The following is a 14407-nucleotide window of genomic DNA, read 5'->3' on the forward strand; positions in this document are numbered from 1 at the left end:
CCAACCAGAAATGTCCCTCTTTATTCCGACTCTGCCTCTTGCCGGTCAGCCAACCTCCCTGTCCGTCCTAGTATCTTTCCTGTAATACCATGGGCTCTTATTTTGTTAAGCAGCCACATGTGCAGCACCTTGTCAAAGACCTTCTGAAAACCCAAATAAACCACATCTACTGACTCTCTTTTGTCTATCCTGCATGATATTTCCTTAAAGAATTCCAACAGATTTGTCAGGCAATATTTCCCCTTAAGAAAACCATGCTGATGTTGGCCTATTTTATCATGTGCCTCCAAGTACCCTGAAACCTCGTCCTTAATAATGGACCTCTAAGATCTGACCATCCACTGAAGTCAGGCTAAATGGCCTATAATTTCCTTTCTTCTGCATTCCTCTTTAAAGAGTTGAGTGACAATTGCAATTTTCTAATCCTCCGGAACCTTTGCAGAATCTAGTGACTCTAGTGATTATTACTAATGACTCCACAATCTCTTCAGCTACATCTTTCAGGGCTCTGTGGATATAGCACATCTGGTTCCAGGTGACTTACCTAACTTCAGATCTTTTAGTTTCCCAAGCAACTTCTGCTTAGTAATGGCAACTACACTCACCTCTGCCCCCTAACACTCTTGAATTTCTTTGATGTCTTCCACAGCGAAGACTTTTTGTAAATACGAGTTCACCTACTATTTCTGTCTCCCATCACTACCTACGCAGCGTCATTTTCCAGCAGTCTGATATCCACACTCACCTCTCTTACTTCTGCACAATTTAGATTGCCCAATTCTGATTGCCTCTTCTGCCTAATTCATGCTGAATTTAAGAACAGGAACTGTATCGCCCCAGTTGTTACAAGCATTCCTCTCAGCAAAGAAAAGCTTCATTCTGACAGTTACAAGGAAGGCAAATGGAAAAAATTGGTACAAGATAGTTGTAGTCTAAGCCACTCCTGATTATATTGGGACTTTGAACAAAGTAATTTATTGAGCCCACTGTCTCATTTCCACAAAACAAACATCGACCAGATGCTGCAAGTGCTGAGGATTTGGATCAAATGGATTTGGCTTATAGATCTTATGGAATATATTAAAAACTAATTTATGGGAACATACATTGTCAATCTTCAGAAAAAAATGTTACATCTAATCAAAAAAGATACTTTTTATTTGCAATTAGATGTATTAACACTTCCTGTTTTTTTTTTGTATAGGAATATGCTGTTATGTTAGACATGTGGGGTTATTGCATGATAGCCTTTAAGCCATACCTCCCTGGAGATCCAATTGCACAGGACAAAGCTCTTGTGATGGAAGCTGTTTGAATGGTACTCTTTTAACACTCTACATTGATCATACATCTCCAAAAAAAAAGTCAGAGGATATTGTTTAGATAGTGACTGACAGCAGAGTTGATGTCTTCACTTCCTGTGGATGCAGATTCCAGTTGATGTAGTCTTTGCTAGATTCAGGCAAGAGTGGCCAAATGCACAATACAAGTTTATAACGGGCCAGATGAAAAAAATGACACTGTCCGTAATTTAGTGCTCCAACCAGTTTATCCACTGGAGGACTGCAGCCTGACTATTTACCCAAAAGCCAAGATTGCAGAAGATGGACAGAAGTGTGGGGTCAGAATATGTAGAATTGCAGCTTCGTAATATCCCCACTTTGATGCAAAATGCTGGAAGAAACAACTTTACAATAAAACCAAAGGTTGTGGAAAGAGACGGAATGAAACATTTGCACAAGTCTCTCTGCTCTGTAATTCTACTGTATAACTAGTGCTCATTTGGCTACACAAAATGGAACAAACAACTTTCACATCAGAATATCTAACAAAGGAAAGCTGAGCAGCTATTTAATGTCAAAATGAAGGATAAGTCCTATGAATTTGATCCAAAAACATTGAATTTTTAAACCAGTTTTTGTTTTAATCCTGAATGATAATCATGTGAAGAGGAAAACAGCCTACAGCAAAACCCTACCCAAACTCAACAGCAAGATGAAACTGCAGTGACACACACTGATCTCATCTCTTCTGCCAGTGGCTCCCAGGGATTTTATCTTCTGTGCTCCCAGCAGTTTGAAAAAAGAGATCTCAGTTGAAGTCATGGGAACAGAAACAAGCAAAAACAAACACTAATATATTAAACTTCAGAAATTGCTCTGCTATATTTACAATTGTTGGTTTGCCTGCATTTTTTTTATATATATGAGAGATGAGGTCAAACCAATCAAACTGGCTTTTGATGCTTTTAATTCTCCCTCGCACTTCTCCACCCATCCCAGCAGGTTAAACCTTAAGATTAAACTGGTTACTAGATCAAATTAACTGTTACCATCATTGACAGGATTCTAAAATGCTGCTTTTCCATTTCCTACACTTGTGTTCTAAAATCTTGTCCTCAGCTTCCACACATCGTGCTGCACATTCCTCCTCCATAACTTCTGATGCTTTCAGTGAGATTCCTCCAGACAAACCCTCCGCTCAGTATTCCAAAGGGACTGTTCCCTTCAGAACTTCTGTTTACCTGTGCTTCCCCCACACTCACTCCTATTCTCATGATATCTTTCCATATAACCACTGGAAAAGCCACATTTACTGCTTTCCTTCCCACCATCTAGTTATCCAAACAGTCCTTCCAAGCGAAACAGTAATTCACCCATCCAGTTTGGTGAATTGCACTTGCACTCTCGGTGCCTTTTCCTCTGGAGAAAGTGAACACTGACTGGGCGATTACTTTGCAGAATGCCTCCATTCAGTTCACAAGTGTGACCTTGAACTTTCAGGTGCCTGATGCTCTAATTCCCCATCCCATTCTGACCTCTGGTCTTTCTCCCCCCATATTGGTCTATAGGAGCCAAATGCAAACTTGAGAAACAACTTTTCTTCCAATGAAGCAAGCTTTTGCCCTCAGGACTCACACTATGTTCACCTGCTTCAGATAACCAGTCCTTCCAGTTTCAGTCAGAACATGGGAGTGCTCATCAGATCCAGCAACTTATGTGGCAATAGTGGGGACAGAGACCACAGAAGCATTGGAATTGTCACGTCAGGGAGGGGAGAGAAAGGTCAGCAGCCTAGGCTATTTCTTTCCTTACAGATGCCTATTTAGAATAATTCTTAAAGAACAAAATGAATCAAGAAAATAGCTGGGATTCCCTTCGTTTTTTCTGGGGTACTATGCCACCTAATTTCGACAGGAGATTGTTACCGAACAGTTTCTAACTAGCGTCAGACGCGTGCACTTGGGTGGCCATTAGACACAGCACCATGCTTAAAGGGAAGTTTATAAAATAGCATTAGTTGTCTGTGTGTTTGTGTTCAAAAAGCAGTGATTTTTGTCACCAATAGTTGGCGAGAAATAAGCAGTAAGACAATTCAGAATTGTTTTGCTTACTGCGGTTTCAAGCATTCGGGCTTGGAGATGCCAGAAACAGCTGGGAGAGAAAATGAAATAATTTCACCACTTCAAGTTAGAAATGCCTTAATCTGCTTGTAGTTATTAAAATGATTTAGCATTCAGTCACAGATAATTAGAATATTAAAAGGGAAAAGATTCCAGCTGTGATGTTGTTCTTACCTGACACTCAGAGGGGACTCAACAGAAAGGCCGAGGAGGGCACAGGCATCTCTGGTGAAGATGTCACAGATGTCTGCCCACTGGTTTGAATCCAGCAGATGAAGATACGGGGAGTTTGCAATACCATTGCGCAGGTAAACCAGGCTTCCCATCAACACTTGGATGTCTGCAATGACAACTCTTGCATTACTGTTGAGCTATTCACAGAACAACAAAATGCCTCTGGCCAAGGGCAACACATTGGAAAACTAGTAGAACAAAGTACCTTTTCCCAGGACGGAAATGTCAAAAATTACTGATGAGAGTGGGGAAAATTTAAAGGAAATTTATGGGGCAAGTTTTTAAATAAAAGTGGTAGATGCTTGGAATGGAAGCAAAAGCAATTGCAGTGGGCAACAGGCATTTGCAGTGGTGCCAGAAAGTTTGAGAACCCTGTAGAATCTTCTATTTCTGCATAAATACGACCTAAAATGTGATCAGATCTTCACTTGTCCAAAAACAGGATAAAGAGAACCCGATTAAATAAATAACCAAAAAACATTATACTTGTTCATTTATTTATTGAGAGGGATGATCCAATATTACACGTATTTGTTGGAAAAAGTATGTGAACCTTTGGGGTAATGCCTTATCATCATCAGGTGCCGTGCCCAGTTTGAGCTTTGACTGCCGTGGCCCACACACTCCTGTTTCGGATCAAGTGGATCAACTCATTGGCATTCATTTCCAGTTCTCTGGCTGTTGTCTCCATTATTAATTGTCTTTGTCTTCCTCTTGCTTTCTTCCCTTCAATCTTTCCCATATTTACCATGTATTCTAACTCCTCTTTCCTAATCATATGTCCAATGAAGTTACGTTGCCTTTCATGATCTCATACATTTCTCTTTTTGTGTTTGCTCTGTTCACGACATCCTCGTTATTCATTTCGTCCATGATATTCTTTGTATCCTCCTCAAAAACCACATCTCTGCCGCTTCAATTCGTTTCCTCATGTTACTAGATATTGTCCAACATTCTGAGCCATATAACATAACTGGATAAATGTAACATTTCAGTACTCTGAGGCGGGTTGTCATGCCTAGTTTAGTATCGGTCAGTATACTCTTCATTCTCGTAAAGGTGTCTTTTACCATCCCTATTTTTCTTTTGATGTCCATGTCGCACCTGCCATCTGATGTCACCCAGCTTCCTAAGTAGCAAAAGTTCTGTACTTGTTTTATGTCTTCCCCATTTATTCTCAGCCTGCAGATAGGATTCTCCTTCTTTTTGGATATCACCATACATTCTGTCTTTTTGCAATTGATAGATAGACCCATTTTTGCACTTTCTTCAACAATTATATCAATTAAGTTTTGTAGTTCTTCCTCCTTACTTGCAATTAACAGTGTCATCTGCATATCTGAAATTATTGATGTTTTCACTACCAACTTTGATTCCCAGGATGTCTCTTATTTTTTGTAATATTGTTTCACTGTACACATTAAATAAATCAGGGGAGAAAACACACCCTTGTCTAATGCCTCTCTTGATTTTCGTAAACTGACTCACTTCCCCATCTATTCCTACAGCGGCAGTTTCCAACATGTAATATTGGATCATTTTTCTCAATAAATAAACTAACAAATAATGTTGTTGTGTTACTTATTTAACTGTGTTCTATATAGTTTTAGGACTTACATGAATATCTGATCACATTTTGGGTCATATTTGTGCAGAAATAGGGAAAATGCTACAGGGTTCACAAACTTTCTAGCACCACTGTAGGTCAGTGCATGAATAGGTATACAAGATGCAAGAGGGGCAGAGGTAAAGTGCAGGCAGACGTGCTGTTTTAATTGGCATCATTGTCAGCACAGATATTGTGAGCTGAAGGACCTGTTCCTGTGCTGATTTCTAACTGTAAACAGAAGATCAGCTACTGTCACGACATCAAAGAGCTGGAATATGGATGCCACAGCAGCACAGAACTAAATCCAAGTTCGATCCTGAATTCCAGTGTCATCTCTGTAGAGATTAAACATTTTCCCTGTGACAGCATGGACTTCCTCATGGTGCTCTGCTTTCTACCCACTGCAATGCACTGGTCATTATGCTGTAAGCAGTGGCTGGTGAGTAATGCAAGCAAGGGTAATTAGTTGGTTAAATGAAACAAAAGGGAGAAATGCGAATGGTGGAATTACTCTTCCACCATTAGCTCAAGGGCCAAATGGCCTCCACGTCACAGTAAATATACAGACAAAATACACATGATACAATCTAAAATAATAATCCTTATGTACAGTTAACATCTGTGCATATTATATCATGCTTTTACCACACAATGCAGAAGCACCAAGATGAAACCAGATTTTCCAGGGTTGCTTTGCTATGATGCTGTAAACAAAACACAACCCTTAATATAGGCCAGAACCACAACAGGGAAGGACAGCTGTAATGAGGTAGGGTGCCAACACTAAATGTAGGGAAACCAGTACAAGTCTGGTTGAAATCTGGTTAGGGAGCAACCTGCTTATAGGGTATCCATGAGCAAAGCTCAGGGAATCTGTGTGACATGGGTAAATGTAGAATTATTATATTTTGTGTTATTCAGTGGATATACCAATGGTTTCAGAGACTGCTAGTAGAGATGGTTGTGTGTGTGTGTTTTTTTTAAACAAGTGGACTTACTCCATCAGATACTCTCATGTTTGATGGAGTAATAGAAGGCTTTGTTGCCAAGTTCACGGACGATACGAAGATAGATGGAGGGGCAGGTAGTGTTGAGGAGTCAAGGAGTTTACAGTAGGACTTGGACAGATTAGGAGAATGGGAAAAGTAGCAGATGGAATACAGTGTTGGGAAGTGTACAGTCATGCTCTTTGGTAGAAGGAATAAAAGTGTAGACTATTTTCTAAGTGGGCAGAAAATTCAAAAATCCAAGGTGCAAAGGGTTTTGGGAGTCCTCGTACAGGGTTCCCTGAAGGTTAATTTGCAGGTTGAGCTGATGATGAGGAAGGGAAGTGCAATGTTAGCATTCATTTAGAGAGGACTTGAATATAAAAGCAAGAATGTAATGCTGAGGCTTTATAAGGCATTGGTCAGACAGCATTGGAGTATTGTGAGCAATTTTTAGGTCCCTTATCTAAGAAAGGATGTGCTGACCTCAGAGACAGCTCAAAGAAGCCCAAGAAGAATTATTCCAGGAAATGAAAGGGGTATTTCATGGCCCTGAGCCTGTACTCACTGGAATTTAGAAGAATGAGAGGGGAACCTCACTGAAACCTATTGTACGTTGAAAGACCCAGATAGGGTGGATGTGGAGAGGATGTTTCTTATACTGGGCGAGTCTAGGACCAGAAGGCACAGCCTCAGAATGCAGGGACATCCATTTAGAACAGGGATGAGGAGGAATTTCTTTAGCCATAGGGTGATGAATCTATGGAATTCATTGCCACGGGCAGCTGTGGAGGCCAAGTCATTGGGTGTATTTAAGGTGGAGGTTGTTAGGTTTTTGATTAGTCAGGATGTGAAAGGTTATGGGGAGAAGGCAGAATGGGGTTGAAAGGGAAAACGGATCAGCCATGATGAAATGGCGAAGTAGACTCAATGGGCCAAATGGTCTCATCTCTTATGGTCACTGGGCCTGAATTTACTTCACTGTACAGGTATGTTTTATTATGGGTTGTTACATTATGGTAAGTGACTCTCTTTTACTTCAGTGCCTTAAACATCATGACACCTTTAAATATTTGGATGCTAAATGCTCCTGAGCATTTTGGTATTCTTATTAAATGCCCAAGTTGAATGGACAGTGCCAGAGGTAGGATACACAGAGAATCATTCATGAGTGATCCAGGAAGGAAGGATCTTGTTCTGCTCCATTGGTCAAGAGGGAACTGGAGCACAGGACTAGCGACAGGTACTTCAGCTTTTGGAGATGGATAATCTATCTGCTCCTTTAGGCTAGAGTGCAACCTCTCATGAAAGTCACTTATTGAAACAGGAGGGGAGAAAAGAGACAAAAAAAATGGCCTCATTGCCAGGTTTTAACATCAGGAAGGTGCATAGGAGATCCAGGAAATTATTTTAAAAACATGGTAAAATACTCTCCTAAAACTAACAATATCAATGTTTGGAGAAGAGGAGGAGAAAAGTTAAAAAAAGGTAAGAGAATTAATAAAATGCATTAGTTTATTGGTATGATTGACAGGTTTATTCAATCATACTGCCTTACTGTAAATATAGCCACTATAAGCTTGCTACTTAGCTTTTAATTTGAAGCAGTCTTTTAAACAATTGACCAAACCCATCTGGGCTGACCTCTTTGATGTTGCTGTGCAAAGGGCTGAAAGTTCTTGGCATATTCCAGTGCCTCAATTTGGTTGATGATGCCTCCAGTCAGTAGGCTAATGAAATACAGCCTGTGCAGTTTGAACTCCAAAGTACTGTTCAAAGCCAGCAGTCTTTCCCGGTTTGTCATGGCCCACCTAGGTGACAAAAACAAAGCATTCAGATCAGACTCAAACAAAGAAAACAGCTCATCACACTGATGGCATTCTTCACAAGCACTTGAAAGAAACTGGACACAAATGCCTCTGACAAGGCCCCACACGGCAGGCTAGTCTGGTCAACATACAAAATGCTGGAGGAACTCAGCAGGCCAGGCAGCAACTATGAAAAAAACCACAGTCGACGCTTCGGCCGAAACATCGACTGTACTCTCTCGCGCCCCCCCCCCGCCACCATAGATGCTGCCTGACCTGCTGAGTTCCTCCAGCACTTTGCGCGTTGCTTGGATTTCCAGCATCTGCAGATTTTCTCTGCGTCTGGTAGGTTAGGTCGCAAGGGATTTGAGGAGAGGTAGCTAATTGGATTCATAATTACTGGCTTAGTAGTAAATTCAGAGCGACGGTCAGGGGTGGTTTCTTGTGACTGGTGGTGTGCCTCTGCTGGGACCTTTTCTTATTTGTTATTTATATACACAAGTCTCCAATCTGATGGCATATTGATTTTTCCTTCCAGTAAACAAATTCCTCCCCCTCCCCTACTTTCTCTACTCCCCACTGTAACTTTTACCTCTTCTCACCTGCCTATCACTTCCCCGGGGTCCCCCCCTCCTCCTCTTCTTTCTCCTATGGTCCACTTTCCTCTCCTATCGGACTCCTCCTTCTCCAGCCCTTTACCTTTCCAATCCACCTGGCTTCACCTATCACCTTCTATCCATCCTCCTTCCCACACCCTCACCTTCTTATTATAGTATCTTCCCCCTTCCTTTTCAGTCCTGAAGGTGCCTCTTGGTCTGAAACATCGACCGTTAACTCTTTTCCAAGGATGCTGCCTCACCTGCTGAGTTCCTCAGGCATTTTGTATGTGTCGCTTGGTTAAAAGGGTGGGTGGAGCAAGACGTAGAGAGGATTATACACAAAAGGTACCTGAACTCTGCCAACAATGACAAGGCACAACATTACAGTCGAAGGAATCCATGGCTCTCAGGAGTTCTGGAGTGTCCAGTGAGAAAGAGAACAGCTAAAATACAAACACGAGCAATTCTGCAGATGCTGGAAATTCCAGCAACACACATCAAAGTTGCTGGTGAACGCAGCTGGCCAGGCAGCATCTCTAGGAAGAGGTACAGTCAACATTTCAGGCCGAGACCTTTCGTCAGGACTAACTGAAGGAAGAGCTAGTAAGGGATTTGAAAGTGGGAGGGGGAGGGGGAGATCCAAAATGATAGGAGAAGACAGGAGGAGGAGGGATGGAGCCAAGAGCTGGACAGGTGATAGGCAAAAGGGATATGAGAGGATCATGGGACAGGAGGCCTAGGGAGAAAGAAAAGGAGGGGGGGAACCCAGAGGATGGGCAAGGGGTATAGTCAGAGGGACAGAGGGAGAAAAAGGAGAGAGAGAAAAAGAATCTGTGTATATAAATAAATAATGGATGGGGTACGAGTGGGAGGTGGGGCATTAGTGGAAGTTTGGGAAGTCAAGGTTCATGCCAACAGGTTGGAAGCTACCCAGTCGGAATATAAGGTGTTGTTCCTCCAACCTGAGTGTGGCTTCATCTTTACAGTAGAAGAGGCCGTGGATAGACATATCAGAATGGGAATGGGACGTGGAATTAAAATGTGTGGCCACTGGGAGATCCTGCTTTCTCTGGCGGACAGAGCATAGGTGTTCAGTGAAACGATCTCCCAGTCTGCGTCGGGTCTCGCCAATATATAGAAGGCCACATCGGGAGCACTAGACGCAGTATATCACCCCAGCCGACTCACAGTTGAAGTGTCGCCTCACCTGGAAGGACTGTTTGGGGCCCTGAATGGTGGTGAGGGAGGAAGTGTAAGGGCATGTGTAGCACTTGTTCCGCTTACAAGGATAAGTGCCAGGAGGGAGATCAGTGGGGAGGGATGGGGGGGGGACGAATGGACAAGGGAGTCGCGTAGAGAGCGATCCTTGCGGAAAGCAGAGAGAGGGGGGAGGGAAAGATGTGTTTAGTGGTGGGATCCCGTTGGAGGTGGCGGATGTTACAGAGAATATGTTGGACCCGGAGGCTGGTGGGGTGGTAGGTGAGGATAAGGGGAACCCTATTCCTAGTGGGGTGGCGGGAGGATGGAGTGAGAGCAGATTGTGCGTGAAACGGGGGAGATGCGTTTGAGAGCAGAGTTGATGGTGGAGGAAGGGAAGCCCCTTTCTTTAAAAAAGGAGGACATCTCCCTCGTCCTGGAATGAAAAGCCTCATCCTGAGAGCAGATGCGGCGGAGACGGAGGAATTGTGAGAAGCGGTTGGCATTTTTGCAGGAGGCAGGGTGAGAAGAGGAATATTCCAGATAACTGTGAGAGTCAGTAGGCTTATAGCAGACGTGTCTATGATATGTCTATCCACGGCCTCTTCTACTGTAAAGATGAAGCCACACTCAGGTTGGAGGAACAACACCTTATATTCCGTCTGGGTAGCCTCCAATCTGATGGCATGAACATTGACTTCTCAAACTTCCGCTAATGCCCCACCTCCTCCTTGTACCCCATCTGTTATTTATTTATATACACACATTCTTTTTCTCTCTCTCCTTTTTCTCCCTCTGTCCCTCTCACTATACCCCTTGCCCATCCTCTGGGCTCCCCCCCCTTTCTTTCTCCCTAGGCCTCCTGTCCCATGATCCTCTGATATCCCTTTAGCCAATCAACTGTCCAGCTCTTGGCTCTATCCCTCCCCCTCCAGTCTTCTCCTATCATTTCAGATCTTGCCCTCCCCTCCCACTTTCAAATCTCTCACTAGCTCTTCCTTCAGTTAGTCCTGACCAAGGGTCTCGGCCCTAAACGTCGACTGTACCTCTTCCTAGTGATGCTGCCTGGCCTGCTGCGTTCACCAGCAACTTTGATGTGTGCAGCTAAAATACAAAGCTAATCATTTTAATTCTCCAGTTCCTCAATGCTCTCTTGGGTCAGCAGCTAGACGTTCAGCTTCCAGGTCCCCCTCCCTGCATTCTGGTCCTCCCATAGGTGACAGGAGACTCAGAAGAGGCAGTGGTCAGGGAAGAACACCGGTGTGACGTTGGTGGCTCGGACCACGATAGGCTCTAACGCGAACAGGAAACCAGTGTAAGAGTGGACTGAGCCAGCCGATCGTAACCAGGTGGTTGCGCCTGCAGGACTGCTGAAGGCATGACACAGCTTGGCTGTTTTAACCACTTCCTTTCATTCTTTACTAATCCTTTTATTGATTTTGAGAATATATATATATATATATACACACACCCATCCAGACAAGGGGAGAATTATCTCAAATATAAATCTGCAACAGTATGAACAAAAGATAAACTAGATATTATAATCATACATAGTAATAAGCAAATATGCAATTTATAATAAAAAAGGACAGCTAATTCTCCTCTTATCAATTCATAAAGAGGGAAAAAAACATTAAATTTAAAATAAAGGGAAAAAACCCACTACACTAAAAAAAGGGGGACTGGGCAGTCCATTCGGAGGATACAGCCAAGAAAAAAGAAAAGATTTTCTGATCAAATCTAAAACTTCGAAAAATGAAATAATTGGAAGAATAATAAATCAAATCAGATGAAAATACAAATAAAAGGTCGCCATATTTGCTCAAATTTAAAGGATGTATCAAATGTCCAACTTCTTATTTTCTCTAAATTTAAACAGGACATAATGGAGGAAAGCTAAAGAAAGACAGAAGGTGGATTAGAATCCTTCCACTTCAATAAAATGGCACTCCTAGCCAATAAAGTCAAAAAGGCTATCATACGTTGAGTAGATACAGGAATATTTCCTGCTTCCGATGGGATAATCCCAAAAATTGCCGTAAGTAAATTAGGTTGCAAATCCAGATCCAAGGCTTTTGATAGCATTTTAAAAACATCTCTCCAAAAGTTATCTAGCTTTATACAAGACCAAAACATATGAGTTAAAGTGGCCACCTCAAAATTACATCTGTCACAAATAGGATTAATATTGGAAAAAAATACGCGCTAGTTTATCCTTTGACATATGGGCCGGATGCACTACCTTGAACTGTATCAAGGAATGACGGGCACAAATAGATGAGTTATTAACCAAATGAAAAATTTTACTCCATTGATTATCTGAAAAAGACTCTTGAAATTCTGATTCCCAAGCACGTTTAATTTTATCATTAGATATTATTCGTGAATTCAATAACCATTTATAGATTATAGCTATCAACCCTTTTCGAAATGGTTTAAACTGAAAGAGAAAATCTATCATATTAGCTGGATAAACAGAAGGGTAATTTGGCAACAAACCATGTAAAAAATTCCTGATTTGTAAATATCTAAAAAAGTGTACATTAGATAAATCATATTTATCCACTGAGAAAAAGACATTAAACAGTCCCCGAAAAACAAATCTGAAAAAGTTATTATTCCCCTGGTTTTCCAAATTAAAAAGGCCTTATCCAAAATTGATGGTTTAAAAAAATAATTGAGATGGCTATTACTAGAATAAAATTATTTAACTCAAAAAATCTATGAAACTGAAACCAAATTCTTAATGTATGTTTAATAATGGGATTAAAATCTTGTCTACTAATCTTAGAAAACAAAAAGGGAAGAGAAGCTCCCAGTAAAGAGGCCAAAGAGAACCCCTTCACTGAGTTTTCCTCCAAATCCAACTATGAAGGGCATCCATGTATATCTGAATAGTGAATCCAAGAAGTAATATATTGAATGTTAATTGCCCAGTAATACGTTCTAAAATTTTGCAAAGCTATACCACCATCCTTTTTTAATTTCTGCAGTAAGGGTTTACTCAATCTAGGATTTTTATTGTTCCAAATATAAGACAAGGTTATTGAATCTATTCTGTCAAAGAACTTTTTAGGAACAAAGGAAAGAACAGCCTGAAATATATATAAGAATTTTGGTAAAACTATCATTTTAATAGCGTTAATTCGACCTATTAATGATAATGACATAGGTGACCATTTAGAAAGCATTTGTTTGGTATATTCAATTAGGGGAAAAAAATTCTATTTATAGAGGTCCTTAAAATTTTTAGTAACTTTAATACCAAGATAGGTAAAGTAATTTTTAGCAATACTAAAAGGTACTTGATAATTTGGATCCGAGTAATTATTAATAGGAAATAACTCACTTTTATGTAAATTTAATTTATACCCAGAAAAACTACTGAATTCAGAAAGTATAGATAACATAGAAGGAAAGAAGGAATAGATTTTCTAGGATCTGAAATATAAACTAACAGGTCATCTGCATATAACCAAACCTTATATATTTTGTCGCCTCTCTTAATACCCTGAACAGCATTAGAATTAACCACTTCCATCAGGACTCTGGAGGTGCTGTCCAGTCTGCACTCCACACTATCAGGTCGTCCAGCCATTGAAGTCACTGACCAGAACAACCAGCTGTGACACCGTCAGCAGCCGGTGGGGGGGGATGCTTGATAGTCGCCAGCCGCTCGCTGAGGTGTACACATTGATGAGCTGGCGTAGAGGGTTTCAGTGCATTTCATCTGCCACGAGGAGGCACACGTCAACCTCCTCTCCGACTTGGGTGATTAGAGAAGTTGCTTCCTTGTAGCAGGGTCCCCAGGCTGGAAGCTCGACAATCATTGTTCACTGACCACACAGAAAAAACCATGGGGCCCTCATTGAGACCTCCTCCAGTAGTTGTGGAGGTCTGATAGTCCGTACTGAGGGTGATCCTCCCCTGGGTAGGGTGGTGCTGGTGGGGGTGGGGGTGGGGAGGGGGGTTGTTGGTCACTACTCCTCCTCTGACATCCTGCTCCGGTCGATCTGCACCCTCCATCTCTCTGATCTATGACACTTGTCTGCTCGTGGATTCCCAGAGCTGGGCGGGAGGGGATGGCTCCCATGCTACTATCAGTGTCCTGGAGCTGGGGGCCAGTGGCCCTGCACAACGCCCTGGTTTTGATTGGGTGCTGTGCTGCTCTCAGTTTTCTGGAGATGGGGGCTCGTGTGCCTCCCCTGGTCTCCAGGGGCTGGGGTTTGGTTAGTAGAATTCCTTCCCCATCCGTAATTGCCTGTTGGCTCCTTTCCATGTTTTCCTCTGCTATTTAGTGCCAGTTTCACACGCTTGCTTCATCCTGATGAGAAGAGTTTGCTGGCATCTGTTTACCACCCTTCCCTTTTCTTCCCATTCCTTTCATTCTCATGAGGAAGGTGCCATCCAAAACCCATTGTCTTTTGGATAGCACCTTCTGGGAATTATCCTTCTTCACCCACCACCATTTCTCCTCTTGTCCTTCTGCTCTGCCCTTCTCCATGGACTCCTCCTCGCTGTGGAGGGACAGATGGGAGCTCGAGGGGGGGTGACCCTCCCTGTCTCTG

At 42.1% G+C, this 14407-nt stretch overlaps 1 protein-coding gene across 1 annotated transcript in view; it reads right to left on the minus strand.

Moving 5' to 3' along the window:
- The window catches only part of rmnd5b (required for meiotic nuclear division 5 homolog B), a 50017-nt gene that overhangs the window by 10644 nt on the left and 24966 nt on the right, over positions 1 to 14407 (minus strand). Inside the window, exons 5-6 of the mRNA XM_072263637.1 lie at positions 7877 to 8043; positions 3578 to 3743 (exon numbers count right to left, since the gene is read on the minus strand). Coding sequence (XP_072119738.1) covers positions 3578 to 3743; positions 7877 to 8043 — 333 coding nt within the window. The remainder of the gene's footprint in view (positions 1 to 3577; positions 3744 to 7876; positions 8044 to 14407) is intronic.

This window comes from Mobula birostris, chromosome 7, assembly GCF_030028105.1.
Source record: "Mobula birostris isolate sMobBir1 chromosome 7, sMobBir1.hap1, whole genome shotgun sequence".
In the NCBI taxonomy this organism is placed as follows: domain Eukaryota; kingdom Metazoa; phylum Chordata; class Chondrichthyes; order Myliobatiformes; family Myliobatidae; genus Mobula; species Mobula birostris.